This window comes from Porites lutea, chromosome 5, assembly GCF_958299795.1.
Source record: "Porites lutea chromosome 5, jaPorLute2.1, whole genome shotgun sequence".
NCBI classification, from domain to species: Eukaryota; Metazoa; Cnidaria; class Anthozoa; order Scleractinia; family Poritidae; genus Porites; species Porites lutea.
This window is the reverse complement of record NC_133205.1, coordinates 22,894,822-22,921,249: the sequence shown is the minus strand read 5'-3', so window position 1 is coordinate 22,921,249 and position 26,428 is coordinate 22,894,822. Positions and strand designations below refer to the sequence as shown.

General features: G+C 41.8%; 4 protein-coding genes across 4 annotated transcripts in view; 2 read left to right on the top strand and 2 right to left on the bottom strand.

Moving 5' to 3' along the window:
- The window catches only part of LOC140938638 (uncharacterized), a 33,557-nt gene extending 19,703 nt beyond the window's left edge, over positions 1–13,854 (top strand). Inside the window, exons 5-11 of the mRNA XM_073388135.1 lie at positions 364–583; positions 1,200–1,362; positions 2,504–2,659; positions 3,627–3,898; positions 5,616–11,014; positions 11,630–12,235; positions 13,327–13,854. Of these exons, the coding sequence (XP_073244236.1) occupies positions 364–583; positions 1,200–1,362; positions 2,504–2,659; positions 3,627–3,898; positions 5,616–11,014; positions 11,630–12,235; positions 13,327–13,710 (7,200 nt within the window). The 3' untranslated portion in view covers positions 13,711–13,854. The remainder of the gene's footprint in view (positions 1–363; positions 584–1,199; positions 1,363–2,503; positions 2,660–3,626; positions 3,899–5,615; positions 11,015–11,629; positions 12,236–13,326) is intronic.
- Positions 13,855–18,013: 4,159 nt separating this feature from the next.
- LOC140938632 (uncharacterized) lies at positions 18,014–22,326 on the top strand. The gene is made up of 3 exons (XM_073388130.1): positions 18,014–18,376; positions 19,934–20,445; positions 21,054–22,326. The coding sequence occupies exons 1-3, from the start codon at positions 18,079–18,081 to the stop codon at positions 21,255–21,257; spliced, it is 1,014 nt and encodes a 337-aa protein (XP_073244231.1). The 5' UTR covers positions 18,014–18,078; the 3' UTR covers positions 21,258–22,326.
- Positions 22,327–23,623: 1,297 nt separating this feature from the next.
- On the bottom strand, positions 23,624–25,715 carry LOC140938627 (uncharacterized). Its single transcript, XM_073388125.1, has one exon. It carries the CDS (start codon positions 25,474–25,476, stop codon positions 23,641–23,643), a length of 1,836 nt encoding a protein of 611 aa, XP_073244226.1. The 5' UTR covers positions 25,477–25,715; the 3' UTR covers positions 23,624–23,640.
- Positions 25,716–25,848: 133 nt separating this feature from the next.
- Positions 25,849–26,428, bottom strand: part of LOC140938633 (leucine-rich repeat-containing protein 61-like) — a 22,996-nt gene continuing 22,416 nt past the window's right edge. Inside the window, exon 11 of the mRNA XM_073388131.1 lies at positions 25,849–26,374. Within this exon, the coding sequence (XP_073244232.1) occupies positions 26,292–26,374 (83 nt within the window). The 3' untranslated portion in view covers positions 25,849–26,291. The remainder of the gene's footprint in view (positions 26,375–26,428) is intronic.

Here is a 26,428-nt window from a genome sequence, read left to right as displayed (position 1 = left end):
TGGCCTCAAATCTGATAAGTAATTTAAACTCGCAAGAATAGTGCAGGGGAAAAGAAAAACAGTGTCGTTGTTGAAATGGCAACGACGCTGATTCTCTTTTCTTTTGATCCAGAGATAGTTGAGCATTTCCATTCCCTTAGTGTTGCAAAAGATGTATGCAAGCGCCATCACTTTTCTCGGCAATAAATACCCAGTACACGGAATATGCTTCAAAAATCCGTGATTCAGAATTCAACCTGCTATAGCAGACGCCATTCTCCTGACACTTGTCACCGTCCTAACGTCACTTACTTTGGAAACAAACACCACAGTTATTTAACTAACTACAAGTCTGATAACTTCTGGTTTCCATCTAATTTTAAGTGGTGTAATCCAAGCAGCAGCACGAGCACCTGGACAAATCGCGAAGGCGTGGCATGTGATGATGGTGACAAGTGCACACGTGATGACACGTGTCGCAGTGGCCAATGCAGTGCCACCCCATTCACGTGTAATTCCGGGTGCCAATACTGCAATGGCTATACCTGCAGTCTGAAAACAGGATTTGGATTCGTAAACAACAAGTGTATGTGCAAGATAGCAGGTGTGTAAATGAATTTATACAGCAAACTCTTACTATCCAGGCATTTTCTTGGGGCACTAGGACTATATTGCAAGGGGTCATAGGGGACCTGCACTTAATCTAAATGAGATGATAACCACTCACAGGAAATCTAACCGAGCGCTCGCTCGCAGGTTAACTTACAGCCGATTTGCAAGAGATAAGTCAGCTGGTAACAACAAGGACAAAAACAGGACGGATCATGAACATAATTAGAGTTAACGTATCTTAAGAAGCAATCCCAGAGCCTTCTAGGTTCTTGACACAGGTTTTATTAAGCACGTAGCGGGCTGAGGACAAAAAAATGATGGGAATGGGGTTTCCGTTCCTGTATTGATGTTGGATACACTTTGAATTTAAAGTTTGAGATTTAACTTCCGACAATAAGATTTACAAGGTGGATCAATTTAGGTTCCTGGGAAACTGCCCACCTACCCCTCCCCTAAAAAAACATTTTACTCTGAACGAGAAGTGTTAATGCTGGCTTAGGGGAGGCGTAGGTGGGCAGTTTCCCACAAACCTAAATATTTATTGATCCTACTACGTAAAGGCGACATGATTACCAAATACAACACACTCTTTTCTTCACACCTGGTAGGTCAAGACTATGGACACCAGACCTTAAATCCGTCAAACCCGTGTCAGTGGTGTGTCCTGGACGACCCAACAGCTCGTGCTAACAGTGCCTGGTCAAACCGTCCTCCTGTAGCTTGTGACGATCAAGATTCATGCACCAAGCAGGACACTTGTAATGCCGGCAGGTGCTGTTAAAAGTCATTTTACTAGAAAAAAATTACAGGGAAATCGTTTTATTTAGAGGTCGATTTATTTGGTGAAAAATCATTGGTCGGAAACCGCAAACTCAAGACTCTAGAACAAGACTTGAAATGTTCACTAGAGAACTAATTGTCCAATCTAATTAGAAAAATCAGTGAGAACAAATTACTGGAATACTGTACTCTCTTACCTTTCTCCATACGGTTAAACCAGTAACCTCACAACACGTTCACGTCACCTCTTTGCAGGCCCAATAGATGCCGACTCCGAATCTTTCCAAGGTATCCTATTAAGGAAATGCGGCCGTAAGCAGATCTTAAAACTGATATACAAACCTTTAAACGATATATTTACTGAAAACATGGAACGAGCTCTTTTTATATCAGGACCATTGCCAAACTGTTTTTTCCTTCCATTTCCTTTTGAATTTATTTTGAACAAATACATGTGGACTGTTCTATCCTCTTTTAACTCTGTTTTATCTTACACTGAACAGTGGCGGACCCAGGGGAGGGGCCCGGGGGGCGCCCCCTTATTTGTAGACCAAACGGAGGCCCGAAGGGCCGAAAAGGATTTTTAGACCGACTCCCCCGCGCTCCTATCTCAGGGTCTGGATGATCGTTCCCTCACCTTATCTGGAGGTCTGGATCCGCCATTGCTGAAGCATGTGCATTGTATGTAAGCCAGTTAGATTCCAGGCTTTCTAACACATAAAATAAACAGCAATACAAGAAAAGAATTCTTTAGGACGTTAAACTATAATCGCAACAAACGTTCACCCTATATTCACCCGGTTAATCCAAGGCGCAGGATTGGAGGGGGAATTGGGAGGGCCTAGTATGCCCACACGGGACATGAAACCGTGGATACGGATATGAAATCGTATTAACCTTGAATAGCGGGATTGATTGGAATGGAAATTACCTTGGAACCGCCTTTTTGGAGTTAAATTATTTTAAACTTTGGACAAAATTTAGGTTAATTAATGGTGCCTGGAAAGTGCCAAATGTTATGAGCAGCTGTTTCAATCATGACTCCGTAAAAAATATGGTCACGGCAGGGCGAGCGCGTCCTTCCAACCAATCCTGTGAAGTAAGATTTAAGGAATTGTGGTACTTTCATCAGGTGTGTAGGCCAACCATACTCTTGTCAGTCATCTCACCCGTCTTCAAGTTGTATCAAGACTTCCCAGTGTGTTGGTGATGGAACGTGCAGAGACATTATGAGAGCAACAGGGACCATTTGCCGACCTCCTGTCGACGTTTGTGACCGGCCTGAAAGGTAATGAACGATGAGGAGGACGATTTTGTAGTAAACAAACAAGTCCTCGTTTGTGTACGAAAACTATATATATAACTATGATATATTATGTGCCCTGGATCATTGCACCCTTTTTCTCAAATGGACAGTAAAAATTCAAATATATCTGAAACCATTTGGAAAAAAATATTCTTAGATGTCAAGTGAATGGTAACGATTCAGTGTTAACAGGCCGGTTACGTTTGGATTGGTATCCATAAACTCTGAAACGGCCGCTCTTTTTTCGGTAGTCGAGGGGGGAGAGAAAATCACGCTTACGATACAGTAAAAACCTGCATAAAAGAACGAGTGAACACTCAGGCTGAACGTTGGTCAAAAAAGTACCATATACATATGAACACATTCAGCCTGAAAAATGAAAATTGATCTTACATAAAAAAAAAAGTGGCTGCCAGTTAGATTAGAATAACCTACTAGGGTAATAGTTACATGGAAGGAGGGAGAAGGAGCTGGTGCATTTTGAATTTGCAAGACTTTTCCTGAGTTTCGAGTTGTGTATCACCAGAACTGCTACCCCCCCTCCCCCCCAATGTAACATTATTGCCTTGATTAATGCAGTTAAGGTTAGTTCCATCCATCCGTCAATTAATTAAAATGGTTTGCTTGCACATTGATTTCATCTGTTGGTAGTCTATGCAGTATTTAGAAACAATTTTAAGAACACCTTAGGAACATTTCAGGCTGATTTTGCGGAAACGCCCAATATATAAGGACAAAATCAGCCTTAACCCCCAAAACACGGTTTGTTTTATATGGGTTTTTACTGTATAAGGTGCTACTCCTTCACATAATAGTACAGATCATCATTTTTCTATAAGCTCTTCGAAATTTCTGATCACCTTTTTCTTCCCTAATGCGAAGGGATCGGGAAAAAAGGGGTCGTATGATATGGAAGACGCTAGCAACACGGTCCCCATTTATTATCTAGGTGTGATGGTAACCTTGGGACATGTCCCGGAGCAGTGCAAGACAGGATTAACATAAGAACTGGCACAGCCAAATTTATGGATAGCACATTTCAGTCAGTTGTTAGCTATCAGCACCTCACTGACAAACTCTACCTTCGTGTCTCTGGCTTTTCTGTCTCCTGTGGCCATTTGACGTTCAGATGGTTTTTGCTATCTGCATCTTCCGCCTGCAACACTGCATCACCATTGAACGGGACATTTCCTAACAGTAACTCGCAGCAAACTATTACAGGTAGGTAGATGTCATTTTTCTAAAATAAAACACTGCTCAGTAATGAATACACCAGTGTCAATCATGGAACGTGTCTGTGGGGTCACTAAAAACTAATCAATGGCTGCTCAATGGAAATGCTTTGTTTAATGTTCGTAGTTAAATCAGTTAAATGTAACACAATTACATCAGAGGACGTCTTAAAGATTGTAGGCCGGACCACCCTTTTAGCATAAAAAAATGGGAAATACCGCGCAACACAAAAACCGGACGTTTCGAGGTTGCTCCCTCTTCCTCAGTGATTTTTCCGTGCCCTTTCATGCACATTTTGATAAACTTTGTGAAAATCTCTACCCTTTTAGGCTGACTTCCCTCTCACGTTTTGTTTGTAAAATGTATTTGGAGGTCACCCCTTCGCGATTGATACACGACTTGCAGGTGCTTTCGCAGTGAGGCTTTTTACAAGGAGGAAAGGGAGCTTAAAGTTGTCTGAAATTAGTCACTCAGGAAAGCTTAAGTTAAAAGGCATGCTTATGTCACGTGTACATTTGACAAAATTTACTGACTTTCAGCAGGGGCCAGACATGTTTTCATAGTTAACGTTCATAGGAGCACGAGAACACTTCTGCACCCTAACAGAGTAGCCCGTAAGTCGTAATATAAGGAACAGAGGGAGGGGGCTCCGGAACCCTCAAAGTACCAAGGGTACGTTCCCTTACTTGCACAGAACCCAAGAGTCTTCCAAAGCGTGTCTGCTCATGAATTGTGTAAGACTTGTCAGAGGTCCATTTGCAACTTCTCGCTTCGGAAAAGGAAGCAAGTTAGCTTTTTTACTTTTAAGCAACTGTCTGGTTAGCCCGAATTTCATCCGATTACTTCGAGTCGTTATTACTCCCTCAGTAATAACGACTCGAAGTAATCGGATGAAATTCAGGCTACTGTCTGGTTACTGTTGATCCAGTTTTTCCACTGACGGTAGCGGAAATGGAAGCTTTGCTTGCTTTGGATAACAGCTAGTGTTATGAAAAGTCCATGAGGCACTGAAGTGCAAACTATAGTAGTATAGACCTACATAGTAGAGTGGCATTTCTGCATCATCACCTTCTTTCTAAAGCTACTCCAAAATTGCCCTGTAACTTTTCACTCCATTTTCATATGGCGAAACCCGAACATGTTCCTGGGGGCTTTGAGTCCGAAAAGGCGAGAACAAGTCAAATCAGCCAGATATAAAATGATAGATACAAAAAATTTAGATATTTCTAGATACGAGGCCCCAGTTGTTCAAACGTTGGATAGCGCTACCCACCGTATAAATCACTATCCAGAGGATAAGTATTACGGAAATCCATTACGCTATCCGCTGGATAGAGATTTATCCGATGGATAACGCTATCCAACGTTTGAACAACCAGGACCAGTTCTTTAAACGTTTAATTAACAGACGGTTTTAGGGGTCCTGTTGTTTAAACAGACCGCCTTACATTGTTTGGACGTGAGACACCTCTGAAATTTTCGGCGTTCTTAAGTCGAATGAATCCAGGCCCCAGTTGTTCAAAAGGTGGATAACGCTATCCCCCCGGATAAATCATTATCCACTGGATAGTGCAGTTGGTTTCCCTAACACTTATCCGTTAGATAGCGCTATCCAACTTTCGAACAACTGGGGCCAGAACTCATTTGTTTGCTCATATTTGTTTTCACGTGTTTATAGCTTATCACATGCATGAAACTTTTACAGGGCTTATTCTCCAGGATACCAACAGCTATAAAGTTTCCATACAAGCTTCGGATATAAGAAACAACGTACCTCAACTTGTTTGTAGTGGTGTGGTCGTCATTGATACCTCGAAGCCACAAGATGGTTGGATTCGCGATGGGTCTGAAGCTGACCTTAGTTACCAAGACACCAAATTATTGCAAGTAAACTTGGGTGGAGTAAAAACAAGATACGGTGTAAGAAAGTACGACTGGAAAGTTCTCATAACCCCTTTTGACACAAATCAGACCACCGAGCTTATGCCATTTACGACTGTTCATCAGAACACTAGCGCACAAAAATCATTTAACAGCATCACAGACGGCTCAAAAGTGAAATTCGTTGTTCGAGCTTACACCAAAGCGGGCCTGTTTTCAGACCTCACAAGTGACGGGGTTGTCATCGACACATCACCACCTATTGCAGGAAAGGTCTATGATGGTAATCAGGTCGGCTTTGATTTGAAATTCGCTAAATGGGCAAAAACGTTCAGCGCAAACTGGGACATCTTTAATGATTCTCATTCTCCCATTTCACGATACTCTTGGGCGGTAGAGCGGGTAGGCACCGGATTAATCACGTCATTTAAGGACACAGACCTTAACCGCATTAGTACAGCAACTAACCTTAATTTAGTTTCTGGTGAGAGCTACTGCGCAGTTGTCACAGGTTATAACGAGGCTGGTCTTCCCACCACAGTCAAATCAGACTGTGTGTTGATAGACCACGATGTACCGCTAGCTGGTACTGTAAATGATGGACACGTCCATGATGTAGACTACCAATCAGAAGACACCATGATAGCAGCTAATTGGAATGGTTTCAGTGATGGAAGTAAAGGGAGTGGAATTGTGGAGTACAGATACAAAGTCACAGAAGACGGTGGAGGTATAATTGTTCCCTGGACACCTGCTGGCAATGCCACTAACATAACGCTTAACGGGTTGGTTCTTAAGAATAACACAAAATACTTCGTTACCGTGAAAGCAGTCGATGCAGTGGGACTTAGCACTGACATTACTACGGATGGTGTTACTGTAGACACAACACATCCTGTGTTCACAGGAAAAGTGGTCGTTACAGGAGTAAATGACGTTAAAAATGGAACATCGTGTGTTTACATTTCAAGTATATCATCAGTAAAAGTACAGTGGATTGGTTTCTCAGACGCACATAGCGGACTTCAGCGATATGAATGGGCAATCATCCCCGCCGACAAGTCACTGTCAAACTCTGACTTGACAGAAGTTTCTGGGTCCAATCTGCCTACATCTGCAACATTTCACAATCTAGCACTTATTCAAGGAAAAGAATATTATGTCATTATAAGAGCCTACAATAGAGCTAAGTTATATAAAGACGCGTACTCAGTCCTGGTGATACCTGACTCCACCCCTCCATCACCTGGAGAAGTGTTCGACGGACCAACATACAAGGTGGATATCGACTATCAAGCTGAGATTCATCATGTTTATGGGTCTTGGGAAAATTTCCCCGAGCCTCATACTGCAGTCAAGCAGTACCACTATGCGGTGGGAAGTTGTATCACTGGAAACTACCACGTCACAGAAAATGCATTCGTCAAGCTAGATCCTCCAACGGCCACTTCTTTTGTGCTATCCAACGTCACACTTGTTAATGGCCAGCGATACTGCGTAAAAATCAAGGCTGAAAACAAAGCTGGTTTGTTTAGTAACGAGGTATCCTCGGATGGCTTTGTCGCCGATGTCACACCACCGGATACGCGAAACGCCCAGGTGCGAGACGGAATGACAGGTTCGGACATCGACTTTCAAGACAACACCACAGCATTATCAGCACAGTGGGACGGTTTTGCGGACCGTGAATCTGGAATTCATTATTACGAATACGGAATAGGCAAAAGTCGTGGCAGAAATGCCGATGTTTTTTCTTTCAAGAATATAGGCCTTAACACTTCAGCTACTGCGGGTGGCCTATCATTAAGTGATGATGTCTATTACTTCATCGTCTGCGCCGTAAACAAGGCCGGGCTGCGCCAGTGCCTCAGCTCAGATGGCGTTCTCATAGATTTCAGCCCTCCGAGCCTTGGGGTGGTGCACGACGGGATTATTGAACCCGATCTGAAATACCAGTCCTCTTTGTCAAGTATGGCCGCTAACTGGGAAGGAATCTGGGACTTGGAAAGTGGAATCGAAAAATTTGAGTGGAGCATTGGAACCAGTACAAATGACAAGACCAGTGTTCAAGGCTACACTGATGCTGGACTCTCAACCCACGTTAGAAGTAAAGCTGTTCTTAATCTATCGAGTGGAACAAAATATTACGTTCATCTAAAAGTCACGAATCAGGCAGGAGCTGTTAGAGAACTTGTTTCAGATGGCGTAATAGCAGATGGGACACCTCCAAATCCAAGTGTAATCTACCCAGGTTTTGGGTCGCAAGGCGAATGGATATACAACGACCAAGAAAGTTCCTTCTACTCTGCTTCAGCATCAAGCATTGCAGCTTACTGGACCCGATTCGCCGAACCTGAAAGTGAGGTATGGTACTACAAGTGGGCCATTGGTACAAGCAAATGTGGCACTCAAGTGCAGTCACTTGTTAACATCGGACGGTTAAACTACGCCAATACGACAACGACTGATCTGGTCTTTAGATCCGGTATTAAATATTACGTTACGGTAACATCAAGAAATCGGGCTGGTCTTGTGTCACGGTCATGCTCAGATGCCCTGGTCTTTGACAGCACTCCACCACGTGCAGGAAAAGTTTACGTTGGACAGTCTTCAAACAGCCACATAACGAAAACCTTCCATGACAGAAAGGGTATTATTATTTCATGGAAAGAATTTAGAGACCGCGAAAGTGGCATAAGCAAATGTAATATCTCTGTAGAGAATCAAGTGGGTGACGTTCTGTTCTTCCACAGTAGCAATGAAACTTTAGGTAATATCTCTCTTCCTCACCATGTCCACCTTTCTCATGGTCAAAGCTACAATGCAACTGTCGAGTGTACAAACCACGCAGGCCTTACTTCCTCTTCATCTACCACTTTCGTAATCGACGACACACCTCCCATTCAGAACGGTCCCATCATAGCCGGTGTTTCACATGATCAACATTATCAATATCAGTCGGACAAAACCTCTGTAACCGCCACTTGGCCTCCATTTACAGACCCAGAAAGTGATATCAGGAATTATCAATTCGCCATGGGAACTCGACCAAGCCTAGACGACATTATTAGCTTTGAAGACGTTCATCTCGCAACTCGAGTAAATAAAAATGGCCTAAGTCTTCTTCAGGGAGCTGTCTACCACATAACAGTGATAGCAACGAACTTTGCAGGTTCAAGTACAAATGTATCATCGCTTGCACTGAGGATAGACACTACACCTCCCCTGGGTGTCAATGGCTGCGTCCATGATGGACCAAGTGGTAACGATATAGACTTTTTTTCTCCTAATATAGACCTTGCAGCGCATTGGGAGGAGATTAATGATGCTGAAAGTAGTATCGTAGAAAGCAAGTACTGTATTGGAACAAAGCCTCGCGGTTGCCAGATTCAAGCAACCAGAAGTGTTCAAGGGAATAAATCATTCATCTGCCCGACATGCAAAGCGAATCCAGGAGAACGAGTTTTTGTTACAGTAACAGCCACAAATGGAGCGGGCCTGTCAGTGACTCGCAGCTCCAATGGAATGGTATTAGATGTTACTGCTCCTCGTATGGGCTCCGTTATTGACGGAAGTCATGTAACAGGCGTTGACTACAATGTCGTTCTTGAAGAGTGGAATGTCTCCATGTCTTGGTTTGGTGTGGAGGATCCTGAAAGTGGTGTAAAATCGTGCTTATGGCGAGTAGAGGACGCAGATGGTTACACAGTGCTTGAAAATGAGATAAGTAATAATACAGTCTACGGACAAAAGAAAGTCTTTACTCGCCCTCAGACATACCTTGAACTAAACTTTCTAAAAAACGTCACTTACTATAATGTAATAACTTGTTGGAGCAAAGCAAAACTGCACAGCACAGCTCGTTCAAATGGGTTTCGGATGGAATCTGTCTGGCCTGTTCCGGCATCCGTCAGAAATGGCAAAAAACAAGGTGTTAATCTCATCTATACAACGAGCACTAGAATTATTGGTGCCAACTGGGATCCTTTTACAAGCGACATGACGGACCCAGTTGTTGACTACGAGTGGGCCGTTGGCACGGCTGTCGGTAGAAACGATATCCTACGTTTTACTAGTGTAGGCCTCAAGACGAGCATTGAAAAAGACTTGGCACCCAACGCACCAGGAGTTGACGTTTTGGTTGCTGGTCAGAAGCATTACATCACTATAAAAGCTACGTCTGCTGCCGGCTTGTCAAGTATGGCGAGTTCAAGTGGGTTTATTGTAGATCCGAGCCCTCCAGTGAAGGCAGAGGTAATCACTAGTCACGTGGTGACTGACCAAAAACAGCGCATTGTCGAAATTCATGTTTCTTGGGATGGCACGCAGGACTACGAAAGTGGCATTGAAAGCAGCGATTACTGCTTAGGAACCACGCCCCTTACATGTGTAGACGTTGCTACAAGTGTAGGACCGTCCACAACCGGGACCATTGGCCCGTTCAAGCCTGAACTTCAAGCAGGTTATTACGTCACTGTAATTGTTGCAAACAGAGCTGGCCTTACATCTGTCATGTCTTCCAAGAAGCTAAACTTTGACTCAACGTCTCCAACCCAAGGGACCGTAGTTGACGGACTGGGCCAAGACATTGATTTCACGGATTCCATGAATTCTCTTTCGGTTCAGTGGGAAGGCTTTGAAGACGAGGAGACTGGCATTGCTAGCTGTTCATGGTCACTAATAGAACAATCTGCTTCTGACAACAGTTCTGCGTTTGGAAATGACACTGTCGTGTTAACAGAGTCTGTGCCAAGCAGAGGTAACCTCACTCGAGTAAATCTCAATCTTGTCCCAGGCGCTCGCTATGTTAGCAAGATAACTTGCTCGAATGGTGATGGTTTCAACTCCACGTCCTACTCTGATGGGATCGTTGTTGACGTCACGGCAGCTAGTTCTGGTCTAGTACACGATGGATCGTCTCTTACAATTGATATGCAGTATCAATCCTCATCATCAGAGGTAGAGGCAATATGGGAACCTTTCAAGGATCAAGAAAGTGGTGTAGTGAATTATCGCTGGAGCATAGGCACTTCACCAGACAGAACTGACATTCTAAACTTCACAGACGTTGATATTAAAACCTATGCCAAAACATCAAACCTTACTCTTACTCACAGTCAGCGATATTACGTGACTGTTGAGGCCACAAATGGTGCTGGAATAACTTCTCATGGATGGTCTGGTGGCTTCCTCGTGGACATTTCCCCGCCTCTTTTAACAGAGGTAAGCCCTCGCAGAACCAATCACAACTAATCGTAATTTAAATCCCAATTCAACTTGAATTAAAAGCAGTTTTATCAAAGAAACAAACATTACCTTGAAGTAGCAGATTTATTAAAACAGTGGACAAGCGAAACAATCCTCACACTAGGGGAACTGTTTACATGTTTTCAGACCAAGAAGCGCACAGAAGTTTTTTTTTTTTTTTGCATTGTTGCTCAAAAATGGCTTGAATTTCTGGGGTGACTATTAGTGTTTTTGGCCATGAAGAATGTAGAGCTACTCTGTAGAAAAGCCATCATTAATAATAAAAGTAACAATAACAATAATATTAACCATATGTTTATTACTATTATTTTTCTTATTATTATTATTATTATTATTATTATTATTATTATTATTATTATTATTATTATCATTATTATCATCGTTAGTCCTAGCGGTAGAAGTAGTAGTATCGAATTAATCTAAGGAACAAATTAACACCTACTGAAGAGAAGAGCTTTCTCGCTTAAAATTTTATTGGACAAAAAAGTCGTAGAGAAAACCTTCAAGTGGTTGCATCCACCCCCTCGTTCTTCTGAGAGGTCAGAGCAATTGTGTTTTTCTAATTTTCAGCTTTCAAGTAGCTCAAATGTGTGGCTCGGCCCAAAGGACAGCCTTAGCGCCTCGTGGAAATCAAGCGATCCCGAGAGTGACGTTATAAAAACTGAATTCTGCGTGGGATCGATTTCCATTGGTTGCCAGATTAAATCTATGACTGAGCTACCACCAAACGCCACCAATGTCTCTTGCGATGACTGTCAGTTAACCCACCTTGGATCATACTACGTCACAATCCGAGTGACCAACGGGGCCGGTTTGTTTACAGTAGCAGCAACGAATGAAATAAAAGTGGACTTAACAGCACCAGTGGTCGGTGACATAGTTCACATGACGGATGTCACGCCGTGCGTGAACAACTGTACCTTAACAGCAAACATCTCGTCATTCCTCGACAACGAAAGTGGTATCAAGTTATGCCGTTATGCGATACGAAACAGCAGTCACCTTTTGGGAGACTTTGTGAACAACGGATTGGACAAAACTTTGAGAGCGGTGGGTCTGCAGTTACAGACTGGTGAAAGGTACTACTTTGTTGCTAGGTGCGAAAATACCGTTGGACTTGTCTCGGAAAAAACGTCTATTGTGCCAATACTTGTTGACAACACACCTCCAAAGAAGGTAAATGAATTCATTCAGAGAACTCATAGTCTTAAAGCTGTTGCTGTTGTTTGATGTGCTACTAATCCTAAGCGTTCCTCCTTTGATGAATCTTATTCCCTCACCAGATCTCACCGGCATGTGATACGAGTTAAAGTTTGTTGAAAGATGTCCATAGGCAAGTAACCAGGGGCACCCGACGACAGTTTCCTCCTACATACATTAAAAACATTTTTTTGGCTATCCAGAGTACTTTTAGATCTCTAGAAATGCACTCTTAAGCGGCGCTATGAAATTTTTATCTGTTCGGTCATCGTAGGGGAACTTGAGTCTTTTCGAAATTACAAGGGCTTCAGTTTATTTTCCCGAAAATTTTAGATGCAATTTAACGTACTACGAAAGTGATAATTTTTCTGATTCCTCTCTCCATCACATTTTTGAATCCGAAAATTTTAGGCTTCCTTTTTTTCACGAAAAATAGCCTAACCTGGGGGGTGAAATGTGAAAAATTAAACTTTCGAAAATCGTAGGGAATTTATTAAATAAGCTTCGAAAATTGTACAAGAATAGAACGGTCAATGGAAATTTTTAGCCGTCCTCAGGTAATAGAAAATTCTAGGCAATGTTTGCTTCTCCGAACAGATATTTTAAAGAAAACAGTCGTTGGGTGCCCCTGAGTGAACGCATTCGCAAATCCAAAGATTTATTCTCTGTTTAACCTACCCAAGCAACAAATATAGCCTTTAGCCTTTCCTGAAAAACTGGGTTTCATCACCCGTGTTCTGTAACGACAACAAGTCAACACCTCTATGAAGCATGATGCTTATAATTAGAGTATGGGGATATAGCCGGAGATATAGCCTTAAAGGGCAAATGAATGGCAGCTTGCAAGCAACCTCGTTCCCAGGGTTCTTTCCTAACCGTCCCTGCAGGGACTGATAGGAGAGGACCCCAGGGCGAGGTTGGCTTGTAAATAGTTGCGCCATCAAAAGTGTGACTGGTTGAGGCTTCTGACAATGAAGGGCTTTCCACTTTCGGTCTCGGTGAAAGAAGAACCATCACCTGCAAGCACACGTATGCTGACATCTGAATATCAAATTCTTTTTTTTCAGGGTTCAGTTATAGTGAGCGCAGACCGAACGCATGACGTGTTTGGTATTCACTCAAGCTGCCACTTATTTAACAGAACATTGCGGGCTCACTGGTTTGGTTTCAATGACGACGACTCAGGCATCAGCGGCTTTCGCGTAGCAGTAGGAAAGAAACCAAATGCAGTGGACGTTTTGCCGTTTCATGACGTTGGCATGACAACAAATATCACCCTACCCTTGAATAATACAAGTGGGCTGTTTGATGGGGACATCGTGTACGTAACAGTAGAGTCAAGCAATCGAGCTGGTCTAACAACTTACAGCAGTTCACCCCCTACAAGGCTGATTTCAGCAGACAGTGATGCTTATACATCTGAAGGAGACTTTTACTGCTATAATGTTTAATAACTAACTCCATTGCTATGAATATAATAAATCACCAAGCCACAAAAATAGAGCTAGGCCCAGTCTCCCGCTGCATGTGGCTAATTATGCACACGCGACGTTTAGTTACGTTAAGAACGCAATGTAGCTAGGCCGGCCTTAAGGACATAATGCACCTATCAATGTAAATCCCGTGAGGGGGGAGTGCGGGCAAGGGGCGGGGATTTGATGCCTGAGACTATCCCCCTGTCGGGCTTTTGATCATGCGAAGCGACCCCGGGGTCGGGACATTTGACTTTGACCGACAGAAGCCTGGTATCAATTCAGAAGCGGTTACTAAGTCCGTCCCTCGAGGCTTTCTGAAAGTCACTGTTGAAGAAAGGTATGAAGTTTTCGTTTGTTTTAATCACCATAATCCGATACTTTAAACTGTCATCTGAACAGATAATGTCTATTTTGAGAAAGGTTTTATCTTCAAGTTCCCATCTGATTGTAAAACTCGATTGAAATCGAATTTCACCATGAAAGTCAGAGGATTTTTTACGGGTCACTGATCCGACCTGTTCCGACATGTTGAGCAGATGTTATAAAGCATTTTACTTTCAGCTGTACTTTTCATTAATATTATAATAGCACAGTCAATCTTCCTGGAGTGATTTTGTTGTTCAAAATAGGAAATGATAGTGGAGAGAGAAAATACTTAATTACCGCGAGTAATTTAACGGAGCTTACGTTAACCATAAATAAAAGTAGTAAGAACGAACTTTTGAAATATTATTTTAATTTGTTTTATGTAGTGTTATAGTTTGTTTAGATTTTTTCCCCTGGGGTGGGGGCTTTTTTCACACTTTTGATCGACCTTTCGTTTCCCACCCTGGGGAATTTGATCCAAAAATTTCAAAATTTGTCAAATCCCCACCTCTTGCCCGCACTCCCCCCCGCCCCCCCACGGGGTTTACATTGATAGGTACATAAGCCAGAACGAGTTAGAGGGGACTAATGGGGGGCACGCAGTGCAACATACCTAAATATCTTTTTAGGAAAATCTACAAACATTGCAAAGATTCAGAAAAACGTCACTTTTGCTTGTCATAGTTTAGCACCTTTTGTCCTAGGACCTCTTGAGGTCAGCGGATGTTAGCTTGGAGCATGAAAAAATAACACGTAATAAAACAACAAAAATCAATGAATGAATAAGTAATAAACAAAAAAATTAATTCAAGAATACAAGCTTTCTGGAAGTCGTCAAGAAATCCTTCTAAAAATGATGTAAAATTTTGTGGTGGGTAAACCGTTGTTGTTGTTTGGGGTCCTTTCATAGACTTACAATTTTTTTGCGAACTTGACGGGGAAGTAGTGTACTTTCGACGTTTTCTCTACCGAACTTGGGTTTATTGAAGGATTTTTTAATTTCGATAGAAATCTAATTGCATTTTTACATGAGTTTCTCGCCCACTAAAATTTATACTAAGGAGTTTCCTAACGTTTGTCCGTGGAAAATTGGAGACATATAAGGACTCTTTAGAAAAGGGTTGGTCTAGTCAAGGCAAAAAAGAGGCAACTCTTTGTCATCTCCTGACCATGCGCGTGCGTAAAGCGTAGAGTACGGTAATTCTTACTCTTTTACTATACCGGTTACGTTACTTACATAAAGAACGTCGACGGGCAGCAAAAGGGTTACTTATAAAGTGATCTCGCTTTCTTTTAATTTTTTATCACCACTTTTCCAACTCAATCAGTCTCTATCGAATGTAACCTAATTTTCCTGGAATTTAATTATGAATTGAACCTAAGTTCAGAAAGAAAGAAAAAAAAACTGAACGTCTTGCCATATTTACGTCCTCCATTAAACGTCAGGAATTTTTAAGTCGCTATAGTTGAGCAATGACGACAAAGAAATGAACTAAAGAGTGTGACAAATACGCAAAATTATTGTTATGCCTGTTGAAACCTATTGCTTTGATGACGATCGCGTTTCTGTGATGTGCGCATGTGTGGCCTTGTATTTTTCACTTCTATGTAACGCCTCCAGACTTCTTGCCTCGACTTAGGGCCAGTTTACATGAAGGTGGGGGACCCAAGGAAGGTGGGGTAACATGTGGCGGGATACCCCACCTAACATGTAAACGTGATCACATTAAAATGAGAGATTGTATGGACAGGCGGGTTACCCCACCTAAGCGGGTTACCTCACCTACCTGGGGTCCCCCACCTCCATGTAAACAGGCCCTTACTTTTGATAAATGTAGGCGCGTGTAAATGCGTAAAACCATCATTGGGAAAACGTTTTTGTTGTTGCTGTTATTACGAAATAAATTAAGATAGTTACGTAGCAGAAATATTACAAGTGTTATATGGGAACTTTAGCGATCGTTATTTAGGCCCGGAGGTACACATAAAAATTTTCACGGGGAGGCTCCGCTCGGAAGTCCAACCCCTTACCCTTTTATATACCATTTTTGACAGAAAAGGAACCCTATACCTAATCTATTGACAAATGGTACCCCGTAGTTTAGACATATGAGGGAAAAAACAAAACAAAACAAAACCGGAACTATTTCTCGAATTTTTCACAGCCATAAAATACCCCTTTTAGCCCTTTTTAGTTTTTTAACAGACCGAAAACACAGATTTCCCTACCCTTTCATGTACATCAACTAATGAAATCCTTACCCTTTCAGAAACCTGAAGCTTGAAAAAGGTACCCCTTCTCTGGCGGAGCCTCCCCGTACGGGCTATTATAAGGAGTACCCCCCAGGGATTTAGAGTACAAAAATTGCAATAAAAATACATAATAACACCTTGCCTTGTCTCGCTGTTTTATTCATGGTGTGCTCGTAGCATATATAGCCGTTTCAGCAAACAACGGTGGAACTAAAACTCGCTGGAAACGCTCTGAAACGGCCAAATATGCTACGAACACACCATTAATAAAACAAGGAAACAAGGTAAGATATTATGTATTTTTATTGCTATTTTTGTGCCCTAAATAAAGATCGCTAAAATCCCCACACAAACCCCGATAACATTTATGTTACGCAACGATTCTCACTCGTGAGTTTGGGTTACCTGTTGTTTGTGATGATCATCTAATCCGCTGGCGGATCTCCTTAAATTCCTGTTCGAGGTCTTCTCAGTTACTACTATTTTAAAACGTTTTATTTTTTTATTAAATGCCATTTTCGAAGTGAGCCCTCTCCATGAGTTGTGTAGCTCTTTTATTAAGGCAAACTTCGCTGGTAGTCCCGGGGGGGGGGGGGGGGTACTGCCATATATGGGCTATATAGGTATGTGCCGCTGTGAAGGGTATGGTTTTCAGACAGTTTACTCTAGGATAGGGTAGGTAAATCAGAGCGTTTGGGTTTAGAATAGGGTATCATTTTTCAGGAAACTGATAAATTAAATCAACTTTCAATAATACGTTCGCTTACTTCGGCCGTAACCGGTCATTATATAAAGTCGTACATATCTCGTTGATTGACTTTCTAAGGTAGAATATAAAGGACATTAAACTTCAGGGTACTGGAAAGCTTAAAAAATGTCTTGGTTTTATATACTTATATCAGGAGCCATTTATGTATACTTGCTACAAATACACAATCCGTATACATTAACATCCTTACAATGTAGTAAACGTCTGGCCGTATATCCCTACCGATACTCATTGTACTCCCCATATGTTATTTCGGCAATGTCTAGGAACACCTCCATTTATTCTAAGACAGCGTAGCAGCTTCATTACCGATTTGAAAATCCTTCTACAATTTTTTTTTGTGGTTGAGAATATTACATTCTTCTTTCACACGAACTAACGTGTCGAGCCTTTAAGCCAAAAAAACTGAGTTCACACCCTTAAACCCCTGGCTTTTTCAATGGGAGACGTCATAATTAATTTTCTAGTGGTTAATTTAGAACTGTTATTATTTTATTTGTTCTTCCTACAGTCGAGGTTTAGAGGAGAGGATTAATTTAGAAGAGACAACAATGAAAGCAACAACTGTAGTTTTAGTAATTTACCAAGTCACAAGCCCAAAAATGGAGTGAGCTTGAAAAAACGGTGAAATAAATCATGCGTGTGATAAATGAATGATGGTAAATTTTTCATGATTTTTCTCTATCCGATTTTGTCGAGTTTCACAAAAGGCAGGATGCTCATCACGTGGGAAATGCGGCTATAGTCTATTCTCTGCGTCTGTAAATAAATATAGTTCGCCTGACTGTCATTAGTAGTCACGCGTAGCCGAACAGGGTCACATCACTCGTTAAGAAAGTCGCGTGATGTGACATCTGCAGATTAAAGTCCGGTATAAATACTGTGCATCAGTAAATCCTATCATCGATACAGTGTGGATATTCTTCCTTGGAAAGTTCGCAAACGTTTCAGCCATTATGCCGTACACAATTCTTTATATTGGGGTACTGGACTGGGAACTAAATAAAACGGACCCTCACGCGGAGGACATTGAAAAGTACGTAAAATCCCTTAACAGCGAGGCAAGATTTGTGCATTTCTATCCTGTAACAGAGGGTTATTTCGTAGAAATCAGTGCTGACAATAACTCCGAGGAAGGCCCTGAATGTGTGATTGTCGCTGATGGCGAGCGAATCCCTGCCGAATCGATTAATTCCGTGTGGTATCGCTGGGGAGTTGGATGCCGTAAAATATCAGAGGATGAAGACCTCCACAGTAAGGCTTTTTGTTGATAATTTTGAAGTAAAAACACCTTAATCGACATACGCTCTTTCCGTATTATAACGTATTTGGTAAAACTTTGGGGCTTATACGACATAGTTTGGGACTCATACGACATAGTTTAGGCTGAAGTTCAGTTAAGAACACTGTATTCGTAATTCCAACGTAAATGTTGTCGTAAATGCCGCTCGCTACACATGTACCTTTTTAAATTTCTTCAAAGCACACGTGTACCAAATGAATACTCCACTCGGCCGTGCTTCAAAGCAAAGTGCAGCACATTGAATAATTAACGAAGATTGGGATGAGGCTTTCGTTAGCCTGGGACAGGGCTCCGCCGTGGGGGGAAAAGGCAAAAAACGGGGTCAAATAGGAAAACACCCTTTCCCCTCGCCAGACTACCTCTTGGCTCCTTTTGTTTTCGCCCACTCCGATTTTTTTTCTCCTTTTTCCCCCGATGCAGGGCCTGGGCCCAGGCTAGGCTTTCGTATGATCTAATCCGCCGAGGCCGATAACAGCCTCCTCGATCTCCATAATTCTTCAGATCATGCGAAAACCGCATCCAATAGTTTATTTGTTATTCATTTAAAATAATATATGCCTAGTTTAAACTACAAACAAAAACAGTCATGCTTACCTCGATCGACTTAAGTTGTCGTCTTCATTTCCCTGTTTCTCGGCCAGTCAAGGATTTTAAAGGGTGTTCAGTCCACCAGTTATTCTTCAAATAGCAGTTGTCTTCCGTCGAGTTTTATATTTTTCTGCTTTTGCTACATTTTTAGGCAACAATTCGGCTTTTCATTTTCTTTTTCGCAAAACGTATGAAATTTCCGCCATTTCTTCCAGCTCTACTAAAAATCCACGCGTCATCGTCCACAAGGCTCCTTGTTGTTCTTGTTTGCCATCCCTTTTTCTCGCGTTAACCTTTCCTTTTTTAATCGCATACCGCTAACCTCTTTCAAATTTGGTCAACGCTAGCTGGTTTCGAAGAAGAAGCTAATTAAGAAATTTGAGCCAATCAGAAACGGGAAAATATTTTTAAAAAATAGTAGTAGTAGAAAATAAGATGGTATGATAAACAGTACCATTCCGAAAGGAAAAAAGTTTTTTACTCAACAGAAGGGAATCAAATCCCATCTCAACGACAGTCCTAATAGAAGTAAAAAAGCAACTTGGTGGACAGATTTTGCATTCACTTCTTCGTCCATATTTCAGCATGTTCAAGGTATCAATCGGCCCCAGAATAAGAACTTCTATCCAGCTCAGGAAACGTTTCAAAATTAGATGTTTACATTAAAACCGTATATCTACCATCGAGAATATGTTATTAACTGTTCTATTTATTTATTCATGTATTGAGTTATCATCATAATCATCTCGAAAGCCTAGATTCAGGGATAATAGGTGGTGATTTATCCACATGACCCAGATAAAAACGTCGTAATTTTATTCTAATCCAACAGACGTTTGGTAACACATATTTAAAATCTTAAAATAAAAAAGGTACAAAAGTCCACCGAGAGAGATTGCCATTCATTTTTGTAATTTTAGCATGCATCGCCAAAGATTTCGCGTGGAGAGAATGGTGGTCAGTAGTCCGCTCCCTGGAGTTCTATCTCTCTCACGCGAGATGGATGAACCCACTAAGTTCCACGGGCATTGTGGATTGCAAGCCATATCAGTTGTTACTAGCGCAGGAAGTTGGGTTGACTGTGCCGAAAACCACCATCACAAACAACCCGGAGGCCGTGTCAAAAATGTTCGACAAGGCGGATAACGGACGAGTGGTATTCAAAACTCTGACAAGGCTCTTCATACCGCCAGACAAGCAAGTTCTAACAAGGGAGATACAAAAAGATTTTACGACCCCGTCCCGGATTAGCATTACCAAATGTCCGGCAATTTATCAGGAACTGGTGGAAAGAAGGTCTGATTTACGCATCACAGTGGTTGGAGACAAGGTGTTTCCTGTTCGCATTGACTCGCAGGCCCTCGATGAGGAAAAAGATCGCTTGGATTGGAGACGGTGCCAAGAAAAGGAACACCTTTACACCAAAGTACAGGTACTGTTTTTTCCACTTACGCGTTTACCTCAAACGCCTGCGTGGAAGGCTAAGCTTTGGATCGGTAAAGATTGGTAGTATGGTCACGGCACATGCGTGACACACGTGACTCACGCACTAGAGAACCCAAGTTTGCTCTAAGGGAAAAAAACTTTGTAGTACCCGGCATGGCAGCAGCGCAAAGCGTTTGCAAGAAAAGGGGAAGGGAGTTCCGCGCGCGAGAGAAGCACGAAAACCGCGCGAGGGGGCACCCACACAGGCTAGAGCAAAAATGAAATTAAAAGCCGGAGCTCTGATTTAAAGCTGATTAATATGAAATGCAGCTCGTGACATAAACTAAGCCAGTTGATTGATGCATGGGATAAAAAAAAGTTATCTTGCAATGTCTTCTCCAATTTAGAAAATTTAACAATCCTAAAATGACCAATTGTCTCCCACGAAATAAAATGAGTTCAAAAAAGAGATCAAATGCCCTGTAGTTTTTTTACGTTTATATTTCTTTGGCCCAGTCGGTATATAATGGCTTTAAAAAACGGCTTAATATCAAAACCTCTTAGTTCACAGCGTACAATTGCAATGTTATACTGAATTCCATTGTCTCCTTACAGCTACCTGAATCCTTCACAGACAAGCTACTACAATTCCACAAAAGAGCTGGCCTGGTTTTCGCTGCGTACGACTTCTTAGAACGAGGAGATGAATTCATATTTCTAGAGAGTAATACAGATCTCTCCGCCTGGCTGTGGTTGGAGGAATTTGTTGGTATAAATGTGTCCGAGAACATGGCACGCTATCTCTTAGGAATGGAATAACCCAATTCTTTATTAGTCATAAATTGTGAAGACCGTATTTATTCGATTGAGCGCCCATCCTGTATGGAGGAAAAGTTGTTAAGCGCCCAACACCCTTCTCCCTAAAAATACTGACGTCCACAAGAGTTTTAATTATTATTTCTTTACTGCCAAATCTTCTTCTCGTCGACTGACCCATTTAGAGACGTTACGCTGTGAGATATCTACGAGGCAACACTAGAGAGTTCGCGTATTGACCTTGCTGACAATGAGATAGAAACCGACTAAGTACTACCACTAAGAGACTTTCTGAGGACCAAGTTCTGAGTCATTATTAAAATAAACTTTGAATGAACAGTTAATTCTGCTCAGGTACATCTTAACATTTTGTTATTATTTACTGCTTTGTTGGAAAATTAACTTACCACTTGCTGAAAACATAGTTAATTGAGTGGAATGGTTATGAAACCCGTCAGACTCCTTTGTTATATGTTTTTGTGGACCTGAAAGTGCACAACGTTAAAAAGAATTCTTATCATTTTGATTGTATTGACCAATAAAAACGTTGCATTAATTTATTCCGTAACAATTTGCCAACAGAAAACAAAGGATTGTGCACTTTCAGGGTGCTTCCAACATAAACTGCAGCACTGTTGTTTTTATCATTGATGTTTGCCGCTTTTCATAACCAGTCTCCTCTAATAACTATGCTGAAAATAATAAAAATTTAGTAAGCGCCCAGACTCGAACAAGCGCCGGCATCGAAAAGCCGCCTACTCTCAAGGCCCAAAATTTAATAAGCGCCCAGGACGCCTAATCGAATGAATACGGAATATGTAAGGGTTGAAGGAATGACACAGAAATATATGGAATTGTGAATTCTTTTAGCAGTGAAGAGTTCAATGTATATTTTTTGAAAATTGGTTTCACTTTTTTTAACTCGTCACGTACAAAAAACACTTAAACTAATGACTAAAACTAACTAAAAACACTTTAATTAATGACCAACCTTCAATAGGAGATCCACAAACGATACTCTAAACAATCCAGAAGAAGGTAAATACAATTTAAATAACCAGCGGTACTGAGCTTTGGAATTTAGCATATTTGAGGGCCGCGACATGGAGATTTTAGAGTAAAAGGAAGCGAGCGAAACTCACGATTAATTTCATAAATAGGAAACGACATTTGGGGATTTCGCTGCGATCAACAAGAAAAGTGTCCTGTACCTTCTAAAACCCGGTAATAAACGAAAAAAACCCTCAAAAACTTCACACATTAACGTTATCGTCATTTCTCCCTCCCCCATCTTCTCACCCGTCAATTGTAACTCAAACACATTCTCTTTCCTGACTACTTGCCACTAGTTTTCCCAAGAGCCCCAGTTCTGACTTATCTTCTCACTGGCTGACTGACACATCTATCTACTAACTACGTTATTAAATGAAATTTTCGCGACATGTTTATTTCGCGATTTTGATGTGCGAATATTTCGCGACACTTAAATCTCGCGATTTTTGTTGTATCGCGAAATTCGCGAAATCAACGTGTCGCGAAAATTTCATGTAACTAGAGGTAATCATTGATTACGGATCCGTATCCGTCACTCGAGTCGAGAGGAGTCCAGTTTCCCGGCCGAGATGCCTCTGATAAAATCAGCAGGGGCGGCTAATCGGCAGTCCCCCCTGATACCTCGAAAATTTGTAGCTTTGCACCACAGGAAAACGAAGATTAGGATGCGTTCTGACGAACGCGATAAGGCAACTAAAAACCGTAGCCTGCATAACATGCGCTTATTTTGCCTAGCGCGAGGCGTAAGATCAAGCACTAGGCCAGCCCTGACTAGGCTCGGGGGCTTCACGCTTCCACCTGTTTCTCGGCCTGCAGGGCCGGGCTGCGATTTCAAGGCCTCTATCCAATGAAAGATCTCTCTCTCGGAGGATGTTACCCAGCTCAGCCTTCAGCCTCGATGGTTAACATCCTCCTAGATCTGCATAATTCTTCACATCCAACTCAACCTCATTCAATAATTACTAATCAAACAGGCTATACACATTGCGCATTTGCCCATTGGAATTTTCTTGTTACGACGAGTAAATGCGACGGCTATACGCGTATGTTCCAAATAAATCCACCCGGAGTAAGCACGTTAATACCGAAGACAAGGCAAAACGAGTTTCCATATAACTGCCATTAGTAAGGCTCAATAGTTTCCTTTGACCAGTCTGTATACTACATGAAATAAGCAGCAGAAGAAAGGAAAACTTTTCCTTCAAAAATATCCCTCTGAGCTTATGAAAGACAGATTAATCTTTGAACTGCGTATTTTATTTCAACTACTCTTTACGCTTTTCATGTTACAAACAAGGAAATTTATCTAAACAAAAATCAAGGCCCGTTTCATTTATGTGTTATCAGAAATCGTTTGGTTCACCTGCTCTAAGTAAGGACAATTGCTAATTTTGACGCGACTAAGCTTGGACGCACTTACATCAAGATTCCGAAGGTTTGAGCACGATTCTATAGAAAGACTCTGTACACACTTCACATGTAAGGAAAATTTCTTCATACGAGGGCAATCCAGTAGGCGAAGCGCGCGAATTTCTTCGCACTTAAATCGCATTGCGCGCCCGTTTTTGCTATTTGCCAAAGAGCATTTCCCGATTATGACATGTTCAACATAGTTTGAGTTAAGCGTGATCGCGCCAATAGTCAAACCAGTAAAGTATACTGCGTCTATGCGCCGCACAGCGTTTAGCTCCACGACTAGCGGCCTCCGCCATGGATGTATGCCGGTGATTTGAATGACATTCGCCTCGATGCAGTGTACAGTGACGCGATTGGCGCAGCCGACATCGCACATTTGAAACTTTTTCAAATGCTTTGTGCGCACCTCTATATCACACCCAGCCATGTTTTTGTTGTTTCTGTGTTTTGCCGGTAAAACCTCTCCAGAGCATTTGAAATGTTCGAGAAAAGGGCAGTCTACTATTAGCTTAGAGAGACTCATGCTCACGTCACGGATGGTAAGCTGTTTCAAATTCCTACAGTAGTTACTATTGAGTTCTATTACTCCCCAGTCCACTGATAACTCCATCTGCTTTACATTTGGACATTCAGATAAGAAATCATGGAACATTTCAGACTCAATCGCCGGACAGTCATACATCAGCAGGTCATGGATGCTCTTGCAATTTAATTTGATTTTAGACAGTTGACAATTTCCTCGTAGGATGAAGGACAGTATATTTGTAGCGAGTACTTCAAGCGAGAGAATATGATGACATTCAGAAATGAGGATAACTTCCAATTTAGGCATCACGCATTTTAAGCATTTTACGTTTGTGCTCGGTAAACCTGTCAGAAACAACGTTGTAACGCTCTCAGATTTAAGAACCACGGAACTCAAAGAGCGCAAACTCCTTTCTTCTGAGACGGCCACAAAGAGCTGCTTTAAACACTTGAAATTGTCCACATAACTCACTAAGTCTTGAGTAGATAAAGGTACATAGTGTAGATCGAGGCTCACAAGAATAGAGGCGTGTTGAGAATTCATTAAAGCGTTGATAGGAGAAAGAGACGCCAGTGTATCGCTGGAAATCTCATCCATGCCGTACGGTGCACACTCAAGATGCAGCTCTTTTAAACGCAGCTGGTCAAGCACTGGTATGATCCCGTAACGATAAAGCTTGAAAATGTTGATGTTTAAAGTGAGCGATTCCAAAGATGTGAACTGCCGAGCAAGGACCCGCAAATCCCAAACCCGAATTCCGCGTCTGTGTATTCGCAAATATCGGTTGCCACTGTTGGCTCGTCTCTTTAAGAGTGCCCTGTAGTCATCGATGGTCAAGAACTTTAAAACCGGAGCACTTTTTAAAGACTGCGCGAAAACTCTACTCCAGGAAAGCACGGGTACATCTAGTCTTGTTAAGTTCGGAAGCGTTAGAAGTAACCGCCTGAGTTCGGGGCGAATAAAAAGCGATTGATCTTCTGCTCTGACACACTGTATAAATTGACGATACCTCTTTAAACAGTTTTGCAGTACCCTGGCATATTCGTCCTCCAAAGTTTCTCTAGCATCTCGATCGTCGTGCAAGTGAATGTGTCTCCAAAGAAGTCCGGTGTTCTGAATAATGCGTTCCCACCTTCGGCATATGATAGAATATCCAGCAAGATCTTCATAGATTGGATGAAGATAGGACAGTATTTGTGCGATAATTTCATCTGGAACAATGTCCATGATATCGCTCTAAAGTACGAACAGCTTTTTTTTGCATGAGAACGACTGTGGATTATGACGAAAACATCGTTGGGATTTACTCGCGCAGTTGAATGATTTTTCGCTCGCGCTGTTGTATCCTGCGTCAACAGTTTTAAATTTTCGGCGCGCGCGCTTTCAGCCTTTTACATTACTGTTTTCGAATCTCCCATAATACACTCTGTTTACCCCCAAATTTGCATAAGTTATTATTTTCACATGCTCTAGGGAACATGCAGTCCCCACAGGAGCATTTGAAAACAACAACTTATGAAAATTTGGGGGTAAACAGAGTGTATTATGGGGGATTCGAAAATAGAGAATTGTAAGTTCTGCTATGCACATTCCCGTGTGTTTCAAAAGTGAAGGTTCATGTTCCGCAAGGCTTTAAGTTCAAAAATACAAACAAGCATAAAAATCAGCTCGTACTTCTCGACAAAACTAAGAGTCAGCTACCTCTTTTGCTCATCCGTTATAAAAAAACCCAGACTGTTTGCTGTTCCAGCCATAGCAATGGCTTCCATAACATGTCTATAATAGCTTTGAGAAGGCAGTGTAAATGTTATTTCGAATATTTCTTCCAGATGTCATCTAACTTTTTCGTCTTTTGACAAATCCCAACGTGTGACCATTTAAACGAAACCTTTTCGGCAGCGCCGAGTTTTTTGCTACTGTTGTTTCTGTATATCTGCTGCTGTCGTTTATTACTTTATAGGTTCATATACAATGTGAAGGTTTGTCGTGAAATGCATCAATGAATTTAAAGCAAAGATTGGAATTTTAAAAAAATGGATCAGTCAAGAGCTCCACAAAGCCTCTGTAGCATTATGAATGGCATTTTCAGCATCATCGTTAATCTTCTTGCACTGAAGAATCACATCTGTTGAGACACATATTACGCCAATTTAGAGCTGGCAACTGGCTATGTGCGCTC

Bases quoted from the DNA above. Each gene is read 5' to 3' on its own strand.
- LOC140938632 (XM_073388130.1), top strand. From the start codon at position 18,079: ATGCCGTACACAATTCTTTATATTGGGGTACTGGACTGGGAACTAAAT. The intron at 18,377-19,933 runs GTAAGGCTTTTT...TTGTAATTTTAG, and splicing joins AGAGGATGAAGACCTCCACA to CATGCATCGCCAAAGATTTC. The intron at 20,446-21,053 runs GTACTGTTTTTT...GTCTCCTTACAG, and splicing joins ACCTTTACACCAAAGTACAG to CTACCTGAATCCTTCACAGA.
- LOC140938627 (XM_073388125.1), bottom strand. From the start codon at position 25,476: ATGGACATTGTTCCAGATGAAATTATCGCACAAATACTGTCCTATCTT.